The following is a 24765-nucleotide window of genomic DNA, read 5'->3' as shown; positions in this document are numbered from 1 at the left end:
ATCAAGGCCTTGAAGGCGTGGAGACATTGGCTTGAGGGGGCTAGACACCCTTTTCTCATCTGGACTGACCACCACAATCTGGAGTACATCCGGGCAGCGAGGAGACTGAACCCTCGTCAGGCAAGGTGGGCTATATTGTTCACCCGTTTTGTGTTTACCCTTTCTTACAGACCAGGCTCCCAGAACGTGAAGGCAGACGCATTGTCCCGGCTGTATGACACAGAGGAGCGGTCCATGGATCCCACTCCCATACTCCCCGCCTCCTGCCTGGTGGCGCCGGTAGTGTGGGAGCTGGACACGGACATTGAGCAAGCGTTACGTGCAGAGCCCGCTTCCGTCCAGTGTCCCACTGGGCATCTGTACATCCCGTCTGCTGTTCATGACCGGTTGATCTATTGGGACCACACGTCACCCTCCTCTGGTCATCCTGGGATCGGTCGGACAGTGCGCTGTTTGAGCGGTAGGTACTGGTGGCCTACCTTGGCTAAGGACGTGAGGGTTTATGTTTCCTCTTGCTTGGTTTGAGCCCAGTGTAAGGCTCCTAGGCACCTGCCCAGAGGTAAGCTACACCCCTTTCCCGTTCTGCAGCGGCCTTGGTCGCACCTGTCATGGATTTTTTGACTGATCTTCCACTCTCACAAGGTAACACCACAATCCTGGTTGTTGTGGATAGTTTCTCTAAGTCCTGTCCTCTCCTCCCTCTGTCTGGTCTCCCTACAGCCCTACAGACTGCGGAGGCCTTGTTTACGCACGTCTTCTGGCACTACGGGGTGCCTGAGGATATAGTGTCTGATCGGGGTCAACCGTTTACGTATAGGGTCTGGAAGGCGTTCATGGAATGTCTGGGGGTCTCGATCAGCCTTACTTCAGGGTTTCACCCCGAGAGTAATGGGCAGGTGAAGAGAGTTAACCAGGATGTGGGCAGGTTTCTGCGGTCCTATTGCCAGGACCGGCCGGGGGAGTGGGCGGCGTTCGTGCCCTGGGCCGATATGGCACAGAACTCGCTCCGCCACTCCTCCACTAACCTATCTCCCTTCCAGTGCGTACTGGGGTACCAGCCGGTTCTGGCGCCTTGGCATCAGGGTCAGACCGAGGTTCCTGCAGTGGACGACTGGTTCAGGCGCGCGGAGGAGACATGGGAAGCTGTCCGTGTCCACCTTCAGCAGGCCGTGACACGCCAAAAGAGGAATGCAGATCTCCACCACAGTGAGACCTCTGTGTTTGCACCGGGAGACCGGGTCTGGCTCTCGACCCGAAACCTGCCCCTCCGCCTGCCCTGCCGGAAGCTGGGTCTGTGGTTTGTGGGGCCATTTAAAGTCCATAGGAGAGTGAACGAGGTATGTTATAGGTTACAGCTTCCACCCGATTACCGTATTAACCTCTCGTTCCATGTGTCTCTCCTCAGGCCGGTGGTGGCTGGCCCGCTCCAGGAGTCTGAGGTGCGGGATTTTCCTCCGCCCCCTCTGGACATTGGGGGGGGCCCCCGGCGTACTCCGTTTGCTCCATACTGGATTCGAGGTGCCGGGCCTTCAGTATCTCGTGGAGTGGGAGGGGTACGGCCCAGAGGAGAGGTGCTGGGTTCCGGTCAAGGACGTGCTGGACCAATCTATGCTGCAGGAGTTCCACCATCTTCGTCCGGATCGCCCTGCGCCTCGCCCTTTGGGTCGTCCCCGAGGCCGGTGTCCACGCGCAGCTGGAGCCGCGCGTCAGGGGGGGGTACTGTTACGACTTCCGCCGAAGTTGGTCCCTCTCCTTGTTCGGGCAGCATTCGGCGGTCGAAGTCACCGACCTTATAGCCTTTGCTGATCCTCTTTTCATTTTCCTTTGGTTTTGTCTTGTCTTCCATCACACCTGGTTCCAATCCCATCAATTACATGTTGTGTATTTAACCCTCTGTTCCCCCTCATGTCCTTGTCGGTGATTGTTTATTGTAAGTGCTTGTGCACGTCTGTCCTGGTGTGCGTTGGGTTATGTACCCATTTATTTTTATTATTCAGTTTTCCGGTGGGTTTTTGTTAATAAACTGCGCTGTTGGAAACAGTTATTTCTCTCCTGCGTCTGACTTCTCTGCCACCAGCACCCCTTACAAGTATTCATTACTAGAAGTAGTTGAGGTTTAGGGTTTAGTGAATGATTTGTCCCAAATACAATACTTTTAGTTTTTGAAGTATTTAGGACTAACTTATTCATTGTTACCCATTGCGAAACTAACTGCAGCTCTTTGTTTGTAGTCACAAGTTTGATGTAGTCATTGCATGCTAGGAATATGGGAACAAATGCTAAACTTTTGACTAAACTTTTATACTCTATAAATGAATTTGTCCAAATACTCACAACATCTTCTAATGGGGGGACTAGATACATGAAGCGGGGCGGCAGGTAGCCTAGTGGTTAGAGCGTTGGACTAGTAACCAAAAGGTTGCAAGATCGAATCTCCGAGATGACAAGGTAAAACTCTGTTGTTCTGCCTCTGAACAAGGCAGTTAACCCAATGTTCCTAGGCTGTCATTGAAAATAAGAATGTGTTCTTAACTGACTTGCCTAGTTAAATCAGGTATGTAAAAAAAAGTGCATTCACTTCTAAATGGTTAAACACATGTATGAACATCTCTTCAAATAAAAGGTGACATTCTGTACTGTCGCATCATTCAGTATATAACATTTGATCTAAAATGCTAGAGTATAGAGCCAAATTAACAGTTTTAGCTTCACTGTCAGAATAAATACAGTACATAGGGGAGTGCACATAGAGGAGTATGGCTCTGGGCTAGCCCACATTGAGAGTGAGACCTACTTGAAGAACTGCTGGCTGGCGGTGGAGGAGTGTGAGCTGGTGTTCGGGTTTATGTGATTGGTGCAGTTGGGGGTGTTCCATGTGTTGTTGCAGCTCTGCCAGGGCAGCGGACTCTGGAAGGAGCTGAACAGGTAGTACAGACCCCATGTGATGATGATGTTGTAGTAAGTACACATGATGAAGGAGATGGCCACAGTCGCCAGGCCCACTCCTAAGGGACGGGCAAATAACATTGTCACTTCTGTCATTTACAACTTACATGAATCTTAAAATACTTAGTTAGTTACAACCTTATGCATAGTGAGTGAGTCAGCAAAATGTTTATGACCCTGTTGGACACCAGTGCCATTTCATAGGTTTATGTTTGACTGACGGTTTTAGTTTGACTTTGCCATTTTTAGTTTGACTATGTAAAAACGCGACACTAAAATGATGCTCCAGTAGAGGGGGGAATAGATACTGTATGCTTCAGTACCTTTGAGCAGCGGGCAGGCTTTAGCCAGGGCATGAACAGGCCCTCTTCTCATGTACTGTCCCAGAATCAGCTCCATGTAGAGCAGAGGAATTCCCATCACCAGCAGCATCAGCAGGTAGGGAACCAGGAATGCACCTGACCAGGACATAAAGCAGCAATATATCAGTAACACAGTAACTTTAGTGGGACTGAAGTATGTTTCTTGAAATTGCCTAGAGGGATAGGATTGAGGTTGCATATTTAATAAAAATAAAAAATGTTACTCCCTCTTTCATGATATCCAATTTCAATCCAATTACAACCTTGTCTCATTGCTGCAACTCCCCAACAGGCTCGGGAGAGGCGATATCATCTGTCAGCTGTCCTCCAAAACAATAAAGTTATTCAACCCCCCCCCCCCCCAGCCAAACTCATTGCCTCCAAAACATGACCTGCCAAGCTGTGCTTCTTAACACCTGCTCACTTAACCCAGAAGCCAGCTTCACCAATGTGTCGGAGGAAACAACATTCAACTAAACACCGAAGTCAGCACCCGGCCCACCACATGGAGTTGCTAGAGTGTGATGAGCCTAGTAAAGCCCCTCAGCCAAACCCTACCCTAACATGGATGACGCTGGGCCAATTGTGCACCACCCTACGGGACTCACAGTCACAGCCAGTTGTAACACAGCCTGGGATCAAACCCCAGGCTGAAGTGATTCCAAAACACTGCAATGCAGTGCTTTAGACCGCTGCGCCACTTGGGAGGCCATATTATTTTATTTTAAACTAGAATTTGAACATATACCCACCCTTCTCATCATTGAAAACAGGGAGACATGGAAATGTTTTGACTAGCGTGTCAACGTGTCCCCAAGTTATATTTTCACAGCAAGTTTAACATTGCCATGCGTTGGTGAGTCAGTGGTGCATATCTGACCTCGTCTAATCTTTAATAAAGTCATTCACCCCCCCCCCCCGTGTGTTTTTGTAGCTGTGTATAGAAAGGTCAATTGCTTGTTAGGTTCTCAGTGCTCAAGGTAATTTTAAATGAAACATTACATGTTGTTGTTATGACATTCTGAATTAATTCTGATCATTGGACAAAATATAATACCTGGTAAAATTCTTAATTCTCTCTCCATGATAACTACAACTCAATAAAATCGTATTCATAACCAATGACAGTGACAAGTGGTATGTCATTATGGCATTATTCAAGTATCTCACAATAGAATGTGGTGGATCATCATCTTATGTCATAGTACAAAAAACTCTACTCTAAGATTATGCTTTCCTCAACAGTATTAACCATTAATATCACCCTGACATTTTCTATCAACATGACAACAGAAAACATGCTATCATATACCCAGACAAATGTAAAACTTTCATTCACAAACATATGTATTCTCAACAATATAAATTAATAAGGTGACGTAAGTCTGGTTATGCTATATAGTCATTGGGTTTTAGTCTTCTATCAGGGCTGACTCATCAGAAATTTCCTCTCACCTCCTCCACTCCTGTAGCACAGATAAGGGAACCGCCATATGTTCCCCAGCCCCACAGCACAGCCGATCCCAGCCAGGGTGAACTCGATCTGCCTGTTCCATGTGGGCCTGCCTGGCTCCTGATCCATCTTGCCTTGGTCCAGCTCCATTTCCAAGGTTGGGTCTTTCTGTCTGTGTCTTCTCTGTGACTTGACTGACTGGGCCCAAATGTCATGGGAGACTTGGTTAGAAATAAATGAAAGACAGTCACATAATCGTCTTTTATGACTCATTAATGATTAGCTGAGTGCAAAGGAACTACTGTAAGGTAAAACGCATATTTCCCAAAGTTTCCCAGCAGTGCCATTCAAATAGTTCAACATGCCAAGTGAATTTCCACTGAGAACATTGTGAGTGTACATATTGTATAAAGAAACTCCCCTTTTAGGAAGCTAATTTTAATAAGTGTGGGTCAGTGTGTACTAGTGTTTTAAAAGGTTCCATGAAATGCATCCAAACATGTTGTGACACTCTGCTAAACATTGTAGTACACATGGAACGAACAGGCTTTGTCATTTTATATTTATAGTTCAGATATGATATAACTCTACTAGAGTGGTAATAGTAAGCCTATGATATTAAGCTATACAAGAATGCAAGCTTGTCCTTCAAAAGGTCCATTACTGGGGTCGTTTCTAGGGTCGTTGGTCGGCAATTTGTTTCTGATAACCATATTGTTTACTGCAGTTTTCTTTGATAACAAATGTCAACAGGGCAGGCAAAGGTTAACCAGGACTCTGCTTCTCCTGTGTCATTATTATGCAAGCTGTCAACATGACTCTATAGCCTACATATAACAGCCTACAGTGCAATCGTAAAATATTCAGACCCTTTGACTTCTTCCACATTTTGTTACGTTGCAGCCTTATTCTAAAATGGATTACATTTTATATTTTCCTCCTCATCAATCTACACACACTATCCCATAATGACAAAGCAAAAACAGGTTTAGACATTTTTGCAAATTCATTAAAAATAAAAAACTGAAAGAACTTATTTACATAAGTATTCAGACCCTTTGCTATGAGACTCAAAATTGAGCTCAGGTGCATCTTGTTTCCATTGATCATCCTTGAGATGTTTCTACAAGTTGATTGGAGTCCACCTGTGGTAAATTCAATTGACTGGACATGATTTGGAAAGGTACACACCTGTCTATATAAGGTCCAATAGTTGACGGTGCATGTCAGAGCATAAACCAAGCCATGAGGGTGAAGGAATTGTCCGTGGAGCTCCGAGACAGGATTGTATTAAGGCAGAGATCTGGGGAAGTGGTACCAAAACACTTCTGCAGCATTGACGGTCCCCAAGAACCCAGTGGCCTCCATCATTCTTAAATGGAAGAAGTTTGGAACCACCAAGACTCTTCCAAGAGCTGGGCAATCGGGGGAGAATTACCTTGGTCAGGGAGGTGACCAAGAACCCGATGGATCATCAGAGATCATCAGAGATCATCTGTGGAGATGGGAGAACCTTCCAGAACCTTCCAGAAGGACAACCATCTCTGCAGCACTCCATGAATTAGGCCTTTATGGTAGAGTGGCCAGACAGAAGCCACTCCTCAGTAAAAGGCACATGACAGCCCGCATCTAAAGGACTCTAAAGGACTCTCAGACCATGAGAAGCAAGATTATCTGGTCTGATGAAACCAGGTTTGAACTCTTTAGCCTGGATGCCCTGCGTCACGTCCTGAGTCTGCACGCCAAGATGGCGTAGCAGTCAGACATCTTTGTCCTGTCGTGTCCCTTGTATATATAGTTTTTTACATATTTTTCTTCGCATATCTTTTTAAATATTTTGCTAAACCTCAAAATCTAGATACTCTCATGCAACCCGCCTCACCCAATGTAGCGTTGATCTGCTTTAATTTTCTCTAAAGTATCTATATTTACTTCAGATCTGGAATCCCTCAACTGAAGCTAGCCAGCTAACTACCAGCTATCAGTCAGCAAACCATTGCCAGCGGTCACCAGAGCATAACGGACCTATTATTTTTATCCCCGGATTCCCACCGCAAACTGAACATTTTCATCTGGATCTTCACAACTAGCTAACCGCAACCCCAGATGACTACTCCTGGCTAGCGTTTCCATCCACTTAGCTTGAAGCTAGCCCGGCCAGAGCTCCTGTGCTACCACCGAAGCATGCTCCTGGGCTACAACATCTGGACCCCTTCTACAGCCGGTACGGGGCATGGAACCCCGTAGATCCCCTATGACTGGAATACCGACACAATCTGCCCGAGGACTCCAACAGGCCCCTCAGGCGCGACGCCCGCTGAAGGCCCATTATGCTAACCAGCTAGGCCTGCTAGCTACCTAGAGCTACTTGGAACCCCACTAATTCTACAACCGGTCTATCGACTTCACCGCATGAAGAGGCAAAAACAGACTTAACCCCATTGCGACGCCCCCCAAAGGCTAACTTTCTAGCCCCTGCTATCTGCTTGCTTGCTAACCCGGCCTGCTAACTGCTAGCCTGCCCCGGTCTACTAACTGCTAGCTTGTTTAGCCCCAGCCTACTAACTGTTAGCTTGTTAGCACAGGCCTGCTAACTGTCTGAATCGCCGTGTTTCCAGCCAGCCCAACCACTCACTGGACCCATATTTATTTTCAATCTCTTTTCGATTTTTAATTCGATTATACCTTCCGGTAACCTGCCTCACCCAATGTGATATGGAATCGCTATTATTTTTTATTTTAGAATACATTCAAGAACCTCCAGAAGCTAACTAGCTAATTAGCTACAAGCTGTTTAGTCATTGTTAGCCACTGCTAGCGGCTTTTACCTTCTGCACAGCCAGCCCTGTTTTTAGCCTGGATAATACTCGCCAGTCTACCAGTATCGAACTGTCTCTCCACAACAACGCCGGATCCCTGCCGTAATCCCTGGACCACTACTTCTGATCTTCACAGCTAGATGGACCCAGTACCGAAGCTATCCCTGAGGCCCACCTCTCGGCCTACTCAGCTGTTCACCCAAACCCCACTCATACACGGCTAGAGCCCAATACTCCACCGGATCCTTGTTGTAAACTCTGGACCTTGGCTAACGCCACTGCCACGAAGCTAGCACCAGTTAGCCGTGAGCCAGGCACATCTCCCTGCTAGCAAACTAAATTCTACAATACCTCTTTCGCCATCTGGCTTGGATTCTCTGTCGACACGGCCCCCCGCCGCACCACCACGACTGGTCTGCCGACAAATACTCCATCCGCTGTGCCTTCAACCGGCCTCCGTCTGAGCAGACCCCCCCTACCACCCCCGCCCGCGTGCTAGCGTAGTGGCGGCTTCCCTGTTCCATCTACTGCTGCCCCCTGGACATTATGATCACTTGGCTACATAGCTGATGCCTGCTGGACTGTCCATTAATCACGGTACTCCATTCTGTTTATTTATGTTTTATCTGTCGGCCCCAGCCGCAAACTCAGGCTCTGTGTGTAGTTAATCCGACCCTCTCTGCCTAGTCATCGCCATTTTACCTGCTGTTGTTGTGTTAGCTGACTAGCTGTTGTTGTCTCACCTGTTGTTTTAGCAAGGTCTCCCAATCAAGGCCTGTGATTACTTTATGCCTTGCTGTATGTCTCTCTCAAATATCAAAATATGCCTTGTATACTGTTGTTCAGGTTAGTTATCATTGTTTTAGTTTACAATGGAGACCCTAGTTCCACTCCTCACATCTCTGAAACCTCCTTTGTCCCACCTCCCACACATGCGGTGACCTCACCCATTATAACCAGCAAGTACAGAGATACAACCTCTCTTATCATCACCCAGTGCCTGGGCTTACCTCCGCTGTACCCGCACCCCACCATACCCCTGTCTGCACATTATGCCCTGAATATATTCTACCACGCCCATAAATCTGCTCCTTTTATTCCTTGTCCCCAATGCTCTAGGCGACCAGTTTTGATAGCCTTTAGCCGCACCCTCATCCTACTCCACCTCTGTTCCTCGGGTGATGTGGAGGTAAACCATGCCCTGCATGTCTGGCACCCTCATTTGTTGACTTCTGTGATCGAAAAAGCCTTGGGTTCATGCATGTCAACATCAGAAGCCTCCTCCCTAAGTTTGTTTTACTCACTGCTTTAGTACACTCTGCCAACCCTGATGTCCTTGCCGTGTCTGAATCCTGGCTTAGGAAGGCCACCAAAAATTCTGAGATTTCCATACCCAACCAACATTTTCCGTCAAGATAGAACTGCCAAAGGGGCAAGAGTAGCAATCTACTGCAGAGATAGCCTGCAAAGTTCTGTCTTACTATCCAGGTCTACGCCCAAACAGTTCAAACTTCTAATTTAAAAAAATAATCTCTCCAGAAATAAGTCTCTGACTGTTGCCGCCTGCTACCAACCACCCTCAGCTCCCAGCTGTGCCCTGGACACCATCTGTGAATTGATCGCCCCCCATCTAGCTTCAGAGTTTGTTTTGTTAGGTGACCTAAACTGGGATATGCTTAACAACCCGGCAGTCCTACAATCTAAGCTAGATGCCCTCAAGCTAGATGCCCTCCAAATAATCAAGGAACCCACCAGGTACAACCCTAAATCCGTAAACATGGGCACCCTAATTGACATTATCCTGACCAACTTGCCCTCCAAATACACCTCTGCTGTCTTCAATCAGGATCTCAGCGATCACTACCTCATTGCCTGTATCCGCTACGGGTCCGTGGTCAAACGACCACCCCTCATCACTGTCAAACGCTCCCTAAAACACCTTTCTAATCGACCTGGCCCGGGTATCCTGGAAGGATATTGACCTCATCCCGTCAGTTGAGGATGTCTGGTCATTCTTTAAAAGTAACTTCCTCACCATTTTAGACAAGCATGCTCTGTTCAAAAAATGCAGAACTAAGAACAGATATAGCCCTTGGTTCACTCCAGACCTGACTGCCCTCGACCAGCACAAAAACATCCTGCGGCGGACTGCAATAGCATCGAATAGTCCCCGCGATATGCAACTGTTCAGGGAAGTCAGGAACCAATACACGCAGTCAGTCAGAAAAGCAAAGGCCAGCTTTTCAAGCAGAAATTTGCATCCTGTAGCTCTAACTCCAAAAAGGTCCGGGACACTGTAAAGTCCATGGAGAACAAGAGCACCTCCTCCCAGCTGCCCACTGCACTGAGGCTACGTAACACGGTCACCACCAATAAATCCGTGATAATCGAAAACTTCAACAAGCATTTCTCAACGGCTGGCCATGCCTTCCTCCTGGCTACTCCAACTTCGGCCAACAGCCCCCCCGCGCAGCTACTCGCCCACGCCTCCCCAGCATCTCCTTTACCCAAATCCAGATAGCAGATGTTCTGAAAGAGCTGCAAAACCTGGACCCATACAAATCAGCTGGGCTTGACAATCTGGACTCTCTATTTCTGAAACTGTCCGCCGTCATTGTCGCAACCCCTATTACCAGCCTGTTCGACCTCTCCTTCGTATCATCTGAGATCCCCAAGGATTGGAAAGCTGCCGTGGTCATCCCCCTCTTCAAAGGGGGAGACACCCTGGACCCAAATTGTTACAGACCTATATCCATCCTGCCCTGCCTATCTAAGGTCTTCGAAAGCCAAGTCAACAAACAGATCACTGACCATCTCGAATCCCACCGTACCTTCTCCGCTGTGCAATCCGGTTTCTGAGCCGGTCACGGGTGCACCTCAGCCACGCTCAAGGTACAAAACAATATCATAACCGCCATCGATAAAAGACAGTACTGTGCAGCCATCTTCATCGACCTGGCCAAGGCTTTCGACTCTGTCAATCACCATATTCTTATCAGCAGACTCAGTAGCCTCGGTTTTTCTAATGACTGCCTTGCCTGGTTCACCAACTACTTTGCAGACAGAGTTCAGTGTGTCAAATTGGAGGGCATGTTTTCCGGTCCTCTGGCAGTCTCTATGGGGGTACCACAGGGTTCAATTCTCAGGCCGACTCTATTCTCTGTATATATCAATGATGTTGCTCTTGCTGCGGGCGATTCCCTGATCCACCTCTACGCAGACAACACCATTCTGTATACTTCTGGCCCTTCCTTGGACACTGTGCTATCTAACCTCCAAACTAGCTTCAATGCCATACAACATTCCTTCCGTGGCCTCCAACTGCTCTTAAACGCTAGTAAAACCAAATGCATGCTTTTCAACCGTTCGCTGCCTGCACCCGCAAGCCCGACTAGCATCACCACCCTGGATGGTTCCGACCTAGAATATGTGGACATCTATAAGTACCTAGGTGTCTGGCTAGACTGCAAACTCTCCTTCCAGACTCATATCAAACATCTCCAATCCTAAATCAAATCTAGAGTTGGCTTTCTATTTCGCAACAAAGCCTCCTTCACTCACGCCGCATAACTTAACCTAGTAAAACTGACTATCCTACCGATCCTCGACTTCAGCGATGTCATCTACAAAATAGCTTCCAATACTCTACTCAGCAAACTGGGTGCAGTTTATCACAGTGTCATCCGTTTTGTTACTAAAGCACCTTATACCACCTACCACTGCGACCTGTATGCTCTAGTCGGATGGCCCTCGCTACATGTTCATCGCCAGAAAAACTGGCTCCAGGTCATCTACAAGTCTATGCTAGGTAAAGCTCCACCTTATCTCAGTTCACTGGTCACGATGGCAACACCCACCCGTAGCACGCGCTCCAGTAGGTGTATCTCACTGATCATCTCTAAAGCCAAAACCTAATTTGGCCGCCTTTCCTTCCCGTTCTCTGCTGCCTGCGACTGGAACGAATTGCAAAAATCTTTGAAGTTGAAGACTTTTATCTCCCTCACCAACTTTAAACGTCTGCTATCTGAGCAGCTAACTGATCGCTGCAGCTGTACACAGTCCATCGGTATATAGCCCACCCAATTTACCTACCTCATCCCCATACTGTTTTTATTTTATTTACTTTTCTTCTCTTTTGCACACCAGTATCTCTACCTGCACTTCTGATCATTTATCACTCCAGTGTTCATCTGGTAAATTGTAATTATTCAGTCCTATGGCCTATTTATTGCCTACCTCCTCATGCCTTTTGCACACAATGTATATAGATTCTTTTTTTTCTACTATGTTATTGACTTGTTTATTGTTTACTCCATGTGTAACTCTGTGTTGTTGTCTGTTCACACTGCTATGCTTTATCTTGGCCAGGTCGCAGTTGCAAAGGAGAACTTGTTCTCAACTAGCCTACCTGGTTAAATAAAGGTGAAATAAAACATTTAAAACTCTGCCAGGACCTAGGATCAAGAGAGACACTCAAGTTTTTTAGTACTATATCTCTTGACACAATGGTGAAAATAATCATGGCCTCTAAACCTTCAAGCTGCATACTGGACCCTATTCCAACTAAATTACTGAAAGAGCTGCTTCCTGTGCTTGGCCCTCCTATTGTTAAGGGATTTTTATGAATAATGACTAAATTATGTATACATTTAAATCAGAACTATAACTAAACAGAATAGTACTATGTTACTGTATGGATGTATGAATCTTATTATAATCATAATACTGAATGTAATGTGTGTAGTTTTCGTCAAGAATTAGAACAAGGACTTTCTGTTCCTTGTTAGAAACTAATGGAGCTATCGTCAGACCGGCTGGAATACTGTGTTCCTTACAGGACATTCTGTCTCTACCCAGGGAGTGACCTTGGGCTTGTAGTAGATTGATTAACAGGTGGTAGACAATGTGGGAAGGCTTGTGAACTATATTGCCATTGTATTGGAGAGAAGGAGGAGCAGCATTCAAAACGCTATGACCAAATGTGAGGTATATAAACCAATGTACATTGTATTATGATCAGCGCTCTCGAGAATAAATGCTATTGGCTAATCTTTGTAGACTGGTCTCTGGCCATTTTATGCAAATAAGGATCTTACAAATTCTTAGAAACAGACAGAGTGATTTAAATTGAATTGGTTAATGAACACATATAGGAATTGTTATATTCCTTTCACACCTATGTTGAACATAATAAACAGCTCTCTATCCACCGGATGTGTACCAAACTCACTAAAAGTGGCAGTAATAAAGCCTCTCTTGAAAAAGCCAAACCTTGACCCAGAAAATATAAAAAAACTATCGGCCTATATCGAATCTTCCATTCCTCTCAAAAATACTAGAAAAGGCTGTTGCGCAGCAACTCACTGCCTTCCTGAAGACAAACAATGTATACGAAATGCTTCAGTCTGGTTTTAGACCCCATCACAGCACTGAGACTGCACTTGTGAAGGTGGTAAATGACCTTTTACTGGCATCAGACCGAGGCTCTGCATCTGTCCTCGTGCTCCTAGACCTTAGTGCTGCTTTTGATATCATCCATCACCACATTCTTTTGGAGAGATTGGAAACCCAAATTGGTCTACACGGACAAGTTCTGGCCTGGTTTGTCTCTGTGAATGGTTTGTCCTCTGACAAATCAACTGTAAATTTCGGTGTTCCTCAAGGTTCCGTTTTAGGACCACTATTGTTTTCACGATATATTTTACCTCTTGGGGATGTCATTCAAAAACATAATGTTAACTTTCACTGCTATGCGGATGACACACAGCTGTACATTTCAATGAAACCTGGTGAAGCCCCAAAATTGCCCTCGCTAGAAGTCTGTGTTTCAGACATAAGGAAGTGGATGGCTGCAAACTTTCTACTTTTAAACTCGGACAAAACAGAGATGCTTGTTCTAGGTCCCAAGAAACAAAGAGATCTTCTGTTGAATCTGACAATTAATCTTAATGATTGTACAGTCGTCTCAAATAAAACTGTGAAGGACATCTGCGTTACTCTGGACCCTGATCTCTCTTTTGACGAACATATCAAGACTGTTTCAAGGACAGCTTTTTTCCATCTACGTAACATTGCAAAAATCTGAAACTTTCTGTCCAAAAATGATGCAGAAAAATTAATCCATGCTTTTGTTACTTCTAGGTTAGACTACTGCAATGCTCTACTTTCTGGCTACCCGGATATAGCACTAAATAAACTTCAGTTCGTGATAAATACTGCTGCTAGAATCCTGACTAGAACCAAACAATTAGATCATATTACTCCAGTGCTAGCCTCCCTACACTGGCTTCCTGTCAAGGTAAGGGCTGATTTCAAGGTTTTACTGCTAACCTACAAAGCATTACATGGGCTTGCTCCTACCTATCTCTCTGATTTGGTCCTGCCGTACATACCTACACGTACGCTACGGTCACAAGACGCAGGCCTCCTAATTGTCCCTAGAATTTCTAAGCAAACAGCTGGAGGCAGGGCTTTCTCCTATAGAGCTCCATTTTTATGGAATGATCTGCCTACCCATGTGAGAGACGCAGACTCGGTCTCAACCTTGAAGTCTTTACTGAAGACTCATCTCTTCAGTGGATCATATGATTGAGTGTAGTCTGGCCCAGGAGTGTGAAGGTGAACGGAAAGGCTTTGGAGCAACGAACCGCCCTTGCTGTCTCTGCCTGGCCGGTTCCCCTATTTCCACTGGGATTCTCTGCCTCTAACCCTATTACAGGGGCTGAGTCACTGGCTTACTGGTGCTCTTTCATGCCGTCCCTAGGAGGGGTGCGTCACTTGAGTGGATTGAGTCACTGATGTGATCTGCCATTCTGGGTTGGTGCCCCCCCTTGGGTTGTGCCGTGGCGGAGATCTTTGTGGGCTATACTCGGCCTTGTCTCAGGATGGTAAGTTGGTGGTTGAAGATATCCCTCTAGTGGTGTGGGTTCTGTGCTTTGGCAAAGTGGGTGGGGTTATATCCATCCTGTTTGGCCCTGTCCGGGGGTGTCATCGGATGGGGCCACAGTGTCTCCTGACCCCTCCTGTGTCAGCCTCCAGTATTTATGCTGCAGTAGTTTATGTGTCGGGGGGCTAGGGTGAGTTTGTTATATCTGGAGTACTTCTCCTGTCTTATCTGGTGTCCTGTGTGAATTTAAGCATGCTCTCTCTAATTCTCTCTTTCTTTCTCTCTCTCTCTCGGAGGACCTGAGCCCTAGGAACATGCCTCAGGACTACCTGGCACGAGGACTCCTTGCTGTCCCCAGTCCATCTGGCCGTGCTGCTGCTCCAGTTTCAACTGTTCTGCCTGAGGCTATGGAATCCTGACCTGTTCACCGGACGTGCTACCTGTCCCAGACATGCTGTCTTCAACTCTCTAGAGGCAGCAGGATTGGTAGAGATACTCTTAATGATCGGCTTTGAAAAGCCAACTGACATTTACTCCTGAGGTGCTGACTTGCTGCACCCTCGACAACTACTGTGATTATTATTATTTGACCATGCTGGTCATTTATGAACATTTGAACATCTTGGCCGTGTTCTGTTATAATCTCCACCCGGCACAGCCAGAAGAGGACTGACCACCCCTCATAGCCTGATTCCTCTAGGTTTCTTCCTAGGTTTTGGCCTTTCTAGGGAGTTTTTCCTAGCCACCGTGCTTTTACACCTACATTGCTTGCTGTTTGGTGTGTTAGGTTGGGCTTCTGTACAGCACTTTGAGATATCAGCTGATGTACGAAGGCCTATATAAATACATTCGATTTGATTTGGAGGAAACCTCGCACCATCCTTATGGCGAAGCATGGTGGTGGCAGCATCATGCTGTGGGGATGTTTTTCAATGGTAGGGACTGGGAGATAAGTCAGGATCGAGGGAAAGATGAACGGAGCAAAGTACAGAGAGATCCTTGATGATAACTTGCTCCAGAGCGCATAGGAGCTCAGACTGGGACGAAGGTCCACCTTCCAACAGGACAACGACCCTAAGCACACAGCCAAGGCAAAGCAGGAGTAGATTTTTTATTTTTTTTATTTCACCTTTATTTAACCAGGTAGGCTAGTTGAGAACAAGTTCTCAATTACAACTGTGACCTGGCCAAGATAAAGCAAAGCAGTGCGACACAAACATCAACACATAGTTAAACATTGAATAAACAAACATACAGTCATTAACACAATTTGAAAAAAGTATATATACAGTGTGTGCAAACGAGGTAAGATAAGGGAGGTAAGGCAATAAATAGTGACATAATTACAATTTAGCAATTAAACACTGGAGTGATAGATGTGCAGAAGATGAATGTGCAAAGAGAGATACTGGGGTGCAAAGGAGCAAAAATAAATAACAGTATGGGATGAGGTAGTTGGATGGGCTATTTATAGATGGGCAATGTACAGGTGCCTGTGAGCTGCTCTGACAGCTGGTGCTTAAAGTTAGTGAGGGAGATAAGAGTCTCCAGCTTCAGTGATTTTTGCAATTTGTTCCAGTCATTGGTAGCAGAGAACTGGAAGGAAAGGCAACCAAAGTAGGAATTGGCTTTGAAATATACTTGCTGGAGCGCATGCTACGGGTGGGTGCTGCTATGGTGACCAGTGAGCTGAAATAAGGCAGGACTTTACCTAGCAAAGACTTATAGATGACCTGGGGCCAGTGGGTTTGGTGATGAATATTAAGCGATGGCCAGCTAACGAGAGCTTACAGGTCGCAGTGGTGGGTAGGATATGGGGCTTTGGTGACAAAACGGATGGCACTGTGATAGACTGCATCCAATTTGCTGAGTAGAGGGTTGCAGGCTATTTGTAAATGACATCGCCGAAGTCGAGGATCGGCAGGATAGTCCGTTTTATGAGGGTATGGTTGGCAGCATGAGTGAAGGATGCTTTGTTGCGAAATAGGAAGATGATTCTAGATTTAATTTTGGATTGGAGATGCTTAATGCGAGTCTGGAAGGAGAGTTTACAGTCTAACCAGACACCTAGGAATTTGTAGTTGTCCACATATTCTTACTCAGAACTGTCCAGAGTAGTGATGCTGGACAGGCGGGCAAGTGCGAGCAGTGATTGGTTGAAGAGCATGCATTTAGTTTAATTTGCATTTAACCCCCTACTTTGGGCAATTTCCGCCTGAAGACATACCCAAATCTAACAGCCTGTAGCTCAGGCACAGAACCAAGGATATGCATATTCCTGGTACCATTTTAAATAAAACACTCTGAAGTTTGTGTAAATGTGAATTGAATGTTGGAGAATATAACACAATAGATCTGGTTTAGATAAAACAATGAAAAAAACCATACATTTTTTATATCATCATCTTTAAAATGAACAAGATAAAACAAACATTCAGATAGGATGATGGGGACAATTTCAGTGAAAAATATAAGAGGGCAACAGTACTTGTGCAAAGTTTCAGAATGATAACTTCCAAAATGAGTGTGCTACATGACATTTATCATGAAGTCACCCAGGTGTCCCACACAAGTAGCCCAAATGTACCCAAGTGGCCAAATTTGTGAAGGTATACATTTTGAAACAATTAACTATATACACCCCACCAACAAAAAAAAATGGAGGAAAAAAAAGGGAAAAAAAAGGGACAAAATGAATATTTGATAAAAAATATAAATACACACACACATTTACAAAATAACATGGTTAACTATTTACACACTTTCAATATTTGGAAGATCCTCAGTCCTCTATCAAATCAAATCAATTTATATAGCTCCAGCCTAAAACCCCAAACAGCAAGCAATGCAGGTGTAGAAGCACAGTGGCTAGGAAAAACTCCCTAGAAAGGAAAAAAACTAGGAAGAAACCTAGAGAGGAACCAGGCTATGAAGGGTGGCCAGTCCTCTTCTGGCTGTGCCGGGTGGAGATCACAGTGGTTGTAGAGGATGCAACAGGACAGCACTTCAAGAGTAAAAATTAACAGTTTAGGGTTCCATAGCCGCAGGCAGAACAGTTGAAACTGGAACAGCAGCAAGGCCGGATGGACTGGGGACAGCAAGGAGTCATCATGGCATGTAGTCCTGAAGCATGGTCCAAGGGCTCAGGTCCTCAGAGAAAGAAGGAGAGAAAGAGAGAGCAGACTTAAATTCACACAAGACACCGGATAAGACAGGAAAAGTACTCCAGATAAAACATACTGACCCTAGCCCCCACCCACTTTGCCATATAACCCCACCAACTTTGCCAAAACTGGAACAGCAGCAAGGCCGGGTGGACTGGGGACAGCAAGGAGTCATCATGGCATGTAGTCCAAAGCATGGTCTAGACAATATTCTGCTGCTGATGCCAGATGCCATAGCAGTCTCTTTCTGATGTAAAGCAGAGGGTCACTGAGCATGTGGTGCATGTGATGGGAGACTTTATCTTGCAAACACACCATGCTGTGCCCTTTTGGCCCTTAGGCACATCCATGCCTGCACAAATATATTTGGGCAGATGAACACTTGTGGCAGGAGCAGAAGGGACAGGGCTTGGTGCAGTGGTGCTGTAGCCAGCAAGCTCCTTGATGCTCCCTCTAATGTAGACTGATTGGAGGAAGCATGCTGGCTGTGTTGAGATGTATGGGTTTGCATTCTACACAATACCATTTTATATGAAATGAAATGGGTAAAGTACACGTTAGCTAGTCATTGTGAGTGAGGGTCTGTTTGTTTGTATGAGAATGACCACAGCCTATGTCTGTGTGTATATATATATATATATACAGTGGGGCAAAAAAGTATTTAGTCAGCCAGCAATTGTGAAAGTTCTCCCACTTAAAAAGATGAGAGGCCTGTAATTTTCATCATAGGTTCACTTCAACTATGACAGACAAAATGAGAAGAAAAAAAATCCAGAAAATCATATTGTAGGATTTTTAATGAATTTTTTTCTCATTTTGTCTCATTTTCTCATTTTGTATATATATATATATATATATATACACACACACACACACACACACACACACACACACACACACACACACACACACACACACACACACACGAGAGACATAGGCTATGGTCGTTCTCATACAAACAAACAGACCCTCACTCACAATGACTAGCTAACGTGTACTTTACCCATTTCATTACATCTTTATATATTGCAAATAAAATGTAAAAACCACAAATAATATTTTATATTAATTTCAAACAACGGCATTAGCATAAGAGCAATTTACCAGTCCAAAACAATGTCCTCTCCGTTCAAAAAATATGCCTCAGTTTCAGTCTTCAAAATGGAGTCTTCAAAAAAGCAGATCTGTCTCACTTTCACGATTAATTTCCTCTAGATGTACGAATGTAGAAACAATTTTAGTCTTAGAATTAGCTTTCCCTGACTTATTCGCCATGATGTTGGATGAATAAACAGCTGAAGATGCAAGCCACTGAAATACTGCATGCGTAATAAGCGTTGCTCCTTCGCGGTAGAATTGGCAATGGCGAAATAACGGTCCTTACACCAGCGTTCAATGGAAAGGTTTGTCTTACAACAAAGAATCATGGGATTTTGCCGTTTACCTATACTCATTGGCTATCTACCCAGCTAGATTTCAAGACGACCAGTGGTCATTGGGTTAAAAGACAGTCAATCAACGAGACAGTGGTCATATAATTGGTGCACAATGGGCTCGTCACTTGTTGTCTTCCAATCGTTTTTTCCGGGTCAATACGTCCCGCAAAATGACCCATCATGTTTGGTTGTGTTACAAACAAACAATTGATTGCAAGGAACCCAAACATGACTGGATAAAGTCAGGGAAAGTCTGTCTATTTTACGTTGGATGTTACGTCGAAAATTGAATGACACAAAAAACAACGAGATAGGCTATAAAAAATGGATTTAACCGAACAAAAGACCATTCATTGTGTAACAATGAGTCTTGGGATTGCAACCAGAGCAAGATCTTCAAAGGTAAACTATTTATTTCAATGCAATCTGTGATTTCGTTACGCAAGTGCTGGCTGAATAAGTAGTTTGATATGGGGGTCTGTGCTCAGATAATCACAGCGTATTCTTTCGCAATAAATATTTTTTTTAATCTGACAACGTAGTTGGATTAGCAGGATTCTAGGCTTTCGAACCATGTGAGACACTTGTATTTTCATGAATGTTTAATATGACTATTTACGTAGTGATCACCTATGTTGTCAAATTTAATCCCGCTAACGGGTTCAGTGCGCAGAGAGGTTAAGAGCAGTTGGAGGCCACAGAAGGAGAGTTGTATGGCATTGAAGCTCGTCTGGAGGTTAGTTAACACAGTGTCCAAAGAAGGGCCGGAAGTATACAGAATGGTGTCGTCTGTGTAGAGGTGGATCAGAGAATCACCAGCAGCAAGAGCGACATCATTGATGTATTCAGAGAAAAGAGTCGGCCCGAGAATTGAACCCTGTGGCACCCCCATAGAGACTGCCAGAGGTCTGGACAACAGGTCCTCCAATTTGACACACTGAACTCTGTATGAGAAGTAGTTGGTGAACCAGGCAAGGCAGTCATTTGAGAAACCAAGGCTGTTGTGTCTGCCGATAAAGAGGTGGTGATTGGCAGAGTCGAAAACCGTGGCCAGGTCGATGATTATAGCTGCACAGTATTGTCTCTTATCAATGGCGGTTATTATATTGTTTAGAACCTTGAGCGTGGCTGAGGTATACCCATGACCAGTTCGGAAACCAGATTGCATAGCGGAGAAGGTACGGTGGGATTCGAAATGGTTGGTGATCTGTTTGTTAACTTGGCTTTCGAAGACCTTAGGGTAGCATAGATATATGTCTGTAGCAGTTTGGGTATAGAGTGTCTCCACCTTTGAAGAGGGGGATGACCGCGGCAGCTTTCCAATCTTTGGGGATCTCAGAAAGAGAGGTTGAACCGGCTAGTTATAGGGGTTGCAACAATTTCAGCTGATAATTTTAGAACGAGAGGGTCCAGATTGTCTAGCCCTGCTGATTTGTAGGGGACCAGATTTTACAGCTCTTTCAGAACATCAGCTATCTGGATTTGGGTGAAGGAGAATTGGGGGACGCTTGGGCAAGTTGCTGTGGGGGGTGCAGGGCTGTTGACCAGGGTAGGGGTGGCCAGGTGGAAAGCATGGTCAGCCATAGAAAAATGCTTATTAAAATTCTCAATTATTGTGGATTTAACGGTGGTGACAGTGTTTCCTAGCCTCAATGCAGTGGGTAGGTGGGAGGAGGTGCTCTTATTTTCCATGGACTTTACAGTGTCCCAGAACTTTTGGGAGTTTGTGCTGCAGGATGCAAATTTCTGTTTGAAGAAGAAGATAGCCTTTGCTTTCCTAACTGCCAGTGTATATTGATTCCTAACCTCCCTGAAAAGTTGCATATCATGGGGGCTATTCGATGCTAACAGGATGTTTTTGTGCTGGTCTGTTCCTGGTTCTACATTTTTTGAAAGCGGCATGCTTTTTTGAGATTGTGAGGAAAGCACTTTTAAAGAATAACCAGGCATCTTCTACTGACGGAATGAGGTCAATATCCTTCCAGGATACCCGGGCCAGATCAATCAGCCTGCTCGCTGAAGTGTTTTAGGGAGCGTTTGACAGCAGACCCATTACGGACGCAAGCAAGGCAGTGATCGCTGAGATCCTGGTTGAAAACAGCAGAGGTGTATTTGGAGGGCAGGTTGGTTAGGATGATATCTATGAGGGTGCCTGTGTTTACGGAGTTGGGGTTGTACCTGGTAGGTTCATTGATAATTTGTGTGAGATTGAGGGCATCAAGCTTAGATTGTAGGATGGCCGGGTTGTTAAGCATGCCCCAGTTTAGGTCACCTAACAGCACAAGCGCTGAAGATAAATGGGGGGCAATCAAGTCACATATGGTGTCCAGGGTACAGCTGGGGGCAGAAGGTGGTCTATAGCATGCGGCAACAGTGAGAGACTGGAAAGGTGGATTTTTAAAAGTAGAAGCTCAAATTGTTTGGTCACAGACCTGGATAGTAAGACAGAACTCTGCAGGCTAACTCCGCCCCCGGCAGTTCTATCTTGTTGGAAAATGTTGTAGTTAGGGATGGAAATTTCAGGGTTTTTGGTGGTCTTCCTAAGCCAGGATTCAGACATGGCTAGGACATCCGGGTTGACAGAGTGTGCTAAAGCAGTGAATAAAACAAACTTAGGCAGGAGGCTTCTGATGTTAACATGCATGAAACCAAGGCTTTTTGGTTACAGAAGTCAACAAATGAGAGCGCCTGGGAAATGGGAGAGGAGCTAGGTACTGCAGGGCCTGGATTAACCTCTACATCACCAGAAGAGCAGAGGAGGAGTAGGATAAGGGTACGCTGTGGGCTATAAGAACTGGTTGTCTAGTATGTTTGGAACAGAGAGTTAAAGGAGCAGGTTTATGGGCGAGGTAGAATAGATTCCATGCATAATGTACAGACAAAGGTATGGTAAGATGTGAATACAGTGGAGGTAAACCTAGGCATTGAGTGATGATAAGAGGGGTATTGTCTCTAGAGACATCAGTTAAACCAGGTGAGGTCACCACATGTGTGGGAGGTGGGACAAGAGGGCTAGCTGAGGCATATTGAGCAGGGCTGGAGGCTCTACAGTGAAATAAGACAATAATCACTAACCAAAACAGCAATGGGCAAGGCATATTGACATTAGGGAGAGGCATGCATAGCCGAGTGATCATAGGGTCCAATGAGTAGCTGGATGGGCTGAAGACATGCCGATTCAGGGCCAGGACTAGCAGGCTAGCAGAAGGGCCTTAAAGGGATGTTGCGATGGAAGAAGTCTGTTGTAGCCCCCTCATGCGGATTACGTCGGCAGACCAGTCGTGATGGATCAGCAGGGGTCCGTGTAGTAAAAGGGTCCAGGCCAATTGGCAAAATAGGTTCAAGAAATTGACTGATGGACCACTTCAGCTAACAGTCCGGTATGCTCTAGACAGCTAGCGGGCCACGGCTTGCAGGCTAGCAGATGGGCATTCAGGGGACGTCGTGATGGAGGGGCCTGTTGAAAACCCCTCGGGTGGATTACGTCGGTTTTCCAGTCATGATGGATCAGCGGGGCTCCGTATCGGCAATAAAAGGGGTCAAGGCAAATTGGCAAAATAGGTATTGTAGCCCAAGGAGTGGCTGATGGACCTCTTCAGCTAGCCGGGAGATGGTTTAGCATAGGCTAGCTCCAGGCTAATTGGTGCTTGCTTCAGAACAGGGACATTAGCCAGGAGAAGCCAATCAGGATAGCAGCTAGCTAGCTGCGATCATCCAGGCGAAGAGGTTCAGAGCTTGCGGTAGGAATCCAGAGATATGGAGAAAAGGAGTCCGATAAGCTCTGGGTTGAATCACGCTGTGCAGACTGGCAGGAGTTGTACTGGCTAAAGGTTAGCTGATGACCACTAACAGTGGCTAGCTGACTACTAGCTAGTAGCTAGTTAGCTGGCTAGCTTCTGTTGGGGGATCCGGTTCTAAAGTAAAGAAAATAGCAGATCTATACCACATTGGGTGAGGCGGATTGCAGGAGAGTATGTTGAATTTGGGGTTAAGAAAAATATATGCGAAGTAAAAAGAAATATATAAAGATAAATACACGGGACACGACAAGACAAAAGACGTCTGACTGCTACGCCATCTTGGATTGGCTTTGGGACACGCCTCTGAATATCCTTCAGTGGTCCAGCCAGCCTGGACTTGAAGCCAATCCAACATCAGGAGAGATCTGAAAATAGCTGTGCAGCATCGCTCCCCATCCAACCTGACAGCGCTTGAGAGGATCTGCAGAGGAGAATGGGAGAAACTCCCCAAATACCGGTGAGCCCAGCTTGTAGCGTAATCCCCAAGAAGTATCGAGGCTGTAATCGCTGCCAGAGGTGCTTCAACAAGGTACTAAGTAAAGAGACTGAATACTTATGTTATATTTGAAAACCTGTTTTTGCTTTGTTTTTATGGGGTGTAGTGTGTGGATTTATGAGGATTGTTAAATATGTCTGTAACGTAACAAAATGCGGAAAAACTCAAAGGGTCTGAATACTCTACGAATGCACTGTACATATAACTTATGTTATATGTTTACAACCAAAATTAAGGTTATAGAAGGTTACTTGCGTAACCCCGGTTCTCTGATCTTATGAGTTAGATATCTCACAATGGGGATTCTCAAATGCGTCTGTTGGAGACAGGTAGAGTGTGCTTCTAGTTCCGACAATGCAGTAATAACCAACAAGTAATCTAGCTAACAATTCCAAAACTACTACCTTATAGACACAAGTGTAAGGGGATAAAGAATATGTACATAAAGATATATGAATGAGTGATGGTACAGAGCGGCATAGGCAAGATACAGTAGATGGTATTGAGTGCAGTATATACATATGAGATGAGTATGTAAACAAAGTGGCATAGTTAAAGTGGCTAGTGATACATATATTACATAAAGATGCAGTAGATGATAGAGTACAGTATATACATATACATATGAGATGAATAATGTAGGGTATGTAAACATTATATTAGGTAGCATTGTTTAAAGTGGCTAGTGATATATTTTACATCATTTCCCATCAATTCCCATTATTAAAGTGGCTGGAGTTGAGTCAGTGTGTTGGCAGCAGCCACTCAATGTGCTAGTGGTGGCTGTTTAACAGTCTGATGGCCTTGAGATAGAAGCTGTTTTTCAGTCTCTCGGTCTCAGCTTTGATGCACCTGTACTGACCTCGCCTTCTGGATGATAGCGGGGTGAACAGGCAGTGGCTCGGGTGGTTGTTGTCCTTGATGATCTTTATGGCCTTCCTGTGACATCGGGTGGTGTAGGTGTCCTGGAGGGCAGGTAGTTTGCCCCCGGTGATGCGTTGTGCAGACCTCACTACCCTCTGGAGAGCCTTACGGTTGTGGGCGGAGCAGTTGCCGTACCAGGCGGTGATACAGCCCGACAGGATGCCTTCGATTGTGCATCTGTAGAAGTTTGTGAGTGCTTTTGGTGACAAGCCGAATTTCTTCAGCCTCCTGAGGTTGAAGAGGCGCTGCTGCACCTTCTTCACGATGCTGTCTGTGTGGGTGGACCAATTCAGTTTGTCTGTGATGTGTACGCCGAGGAACTTAAAACTTACTACCCTCTCCACTACTGTTCCATCAATGTGGATAGGGGGGTGTTCCCTCTGCTGTTTCCTGAAGTCCACAATCATCTCCATCTTGACGTTGAGTGTGAGGTTATTTTCCTGACACCACACTCCGAGGGCCCTCACCTCCTCCCTGTA

The 24765-nt window shown here is 45.5% G+C and overlaps 1 protein-coding gene and 1 long non-coding RNA gene across 3 annotated transcripts in view; both read right to left on the bottom strand.

Moving 5' to 3' along the window:
* Window positions 1–8065, bottom strand: part of si:ch211-283g2.1 (sodium- and chloride-dependent GABA transporter ine) — a 31057-nt gene extending 22992 nt beyond the window's left edge. The window contains exons 1-4 of one of the 2 annotated variants that reach the window (XM_090192379.1): window positions 7932–8065; window positions 4764–4959; window positions 3270–3404; window positions 2795–3005 (exon numbers count right to left, since the gene is read on the bottom strand). In XM_090192379.1, coding sequence (XP_090048505.1) covers window positions 2795–3005; window positions 3270–3404; window positions 4764–4959; window positions 7932–7943 — 554 coding nt within the window. In that variant the 5' untranslated portion in view covers window positions 7944–8065. Of the gene's footprint in view, window positions 1–2794; window positions 3006–3269; window positions 3405–4763; window positions 7385–7931 lie in introns of those variants that run through there. The other variant, XM_036937471.2, reaches the window with a different exon arrangement.
* A 7504-nt stretch (window positions 8066–15569) lies between these two features.
* Window positions 15570–23278, bottom strand: LOC149979157 (uncharacterized). The gene is made up of 2 exons (XR_016485047.1): window positions 22142–23278; window positions 15570–17616 (listed from the first exon to the last, which is right to left on the bottom strand). It is a non-coding gene; the product is annotated as an uncharacterized LOC149979157 (long non-coding RNA).
* Between the last annotated feature and the right edge of the window lie 1487 nt (window positions 23279–24765).

Source organism: Oncorhynchus mykiss, chromosome 12 (genome assembly GCF_057628025.1).
Source record: "Oncorhynchus mykiss isolate SJ-2025 chromosome 12, ASM5762802v1, whole genome shotgun sequence".
NCBI lineage: Eukaryota > Metazoa > Chordata > Actinopteri > Salmoniformes > Salmonidae > Oncorhynchus > Oncorhynchus mykiss.
This window is presented reverse-complemented; position numbering and strand designations above follow the sequence as displayed.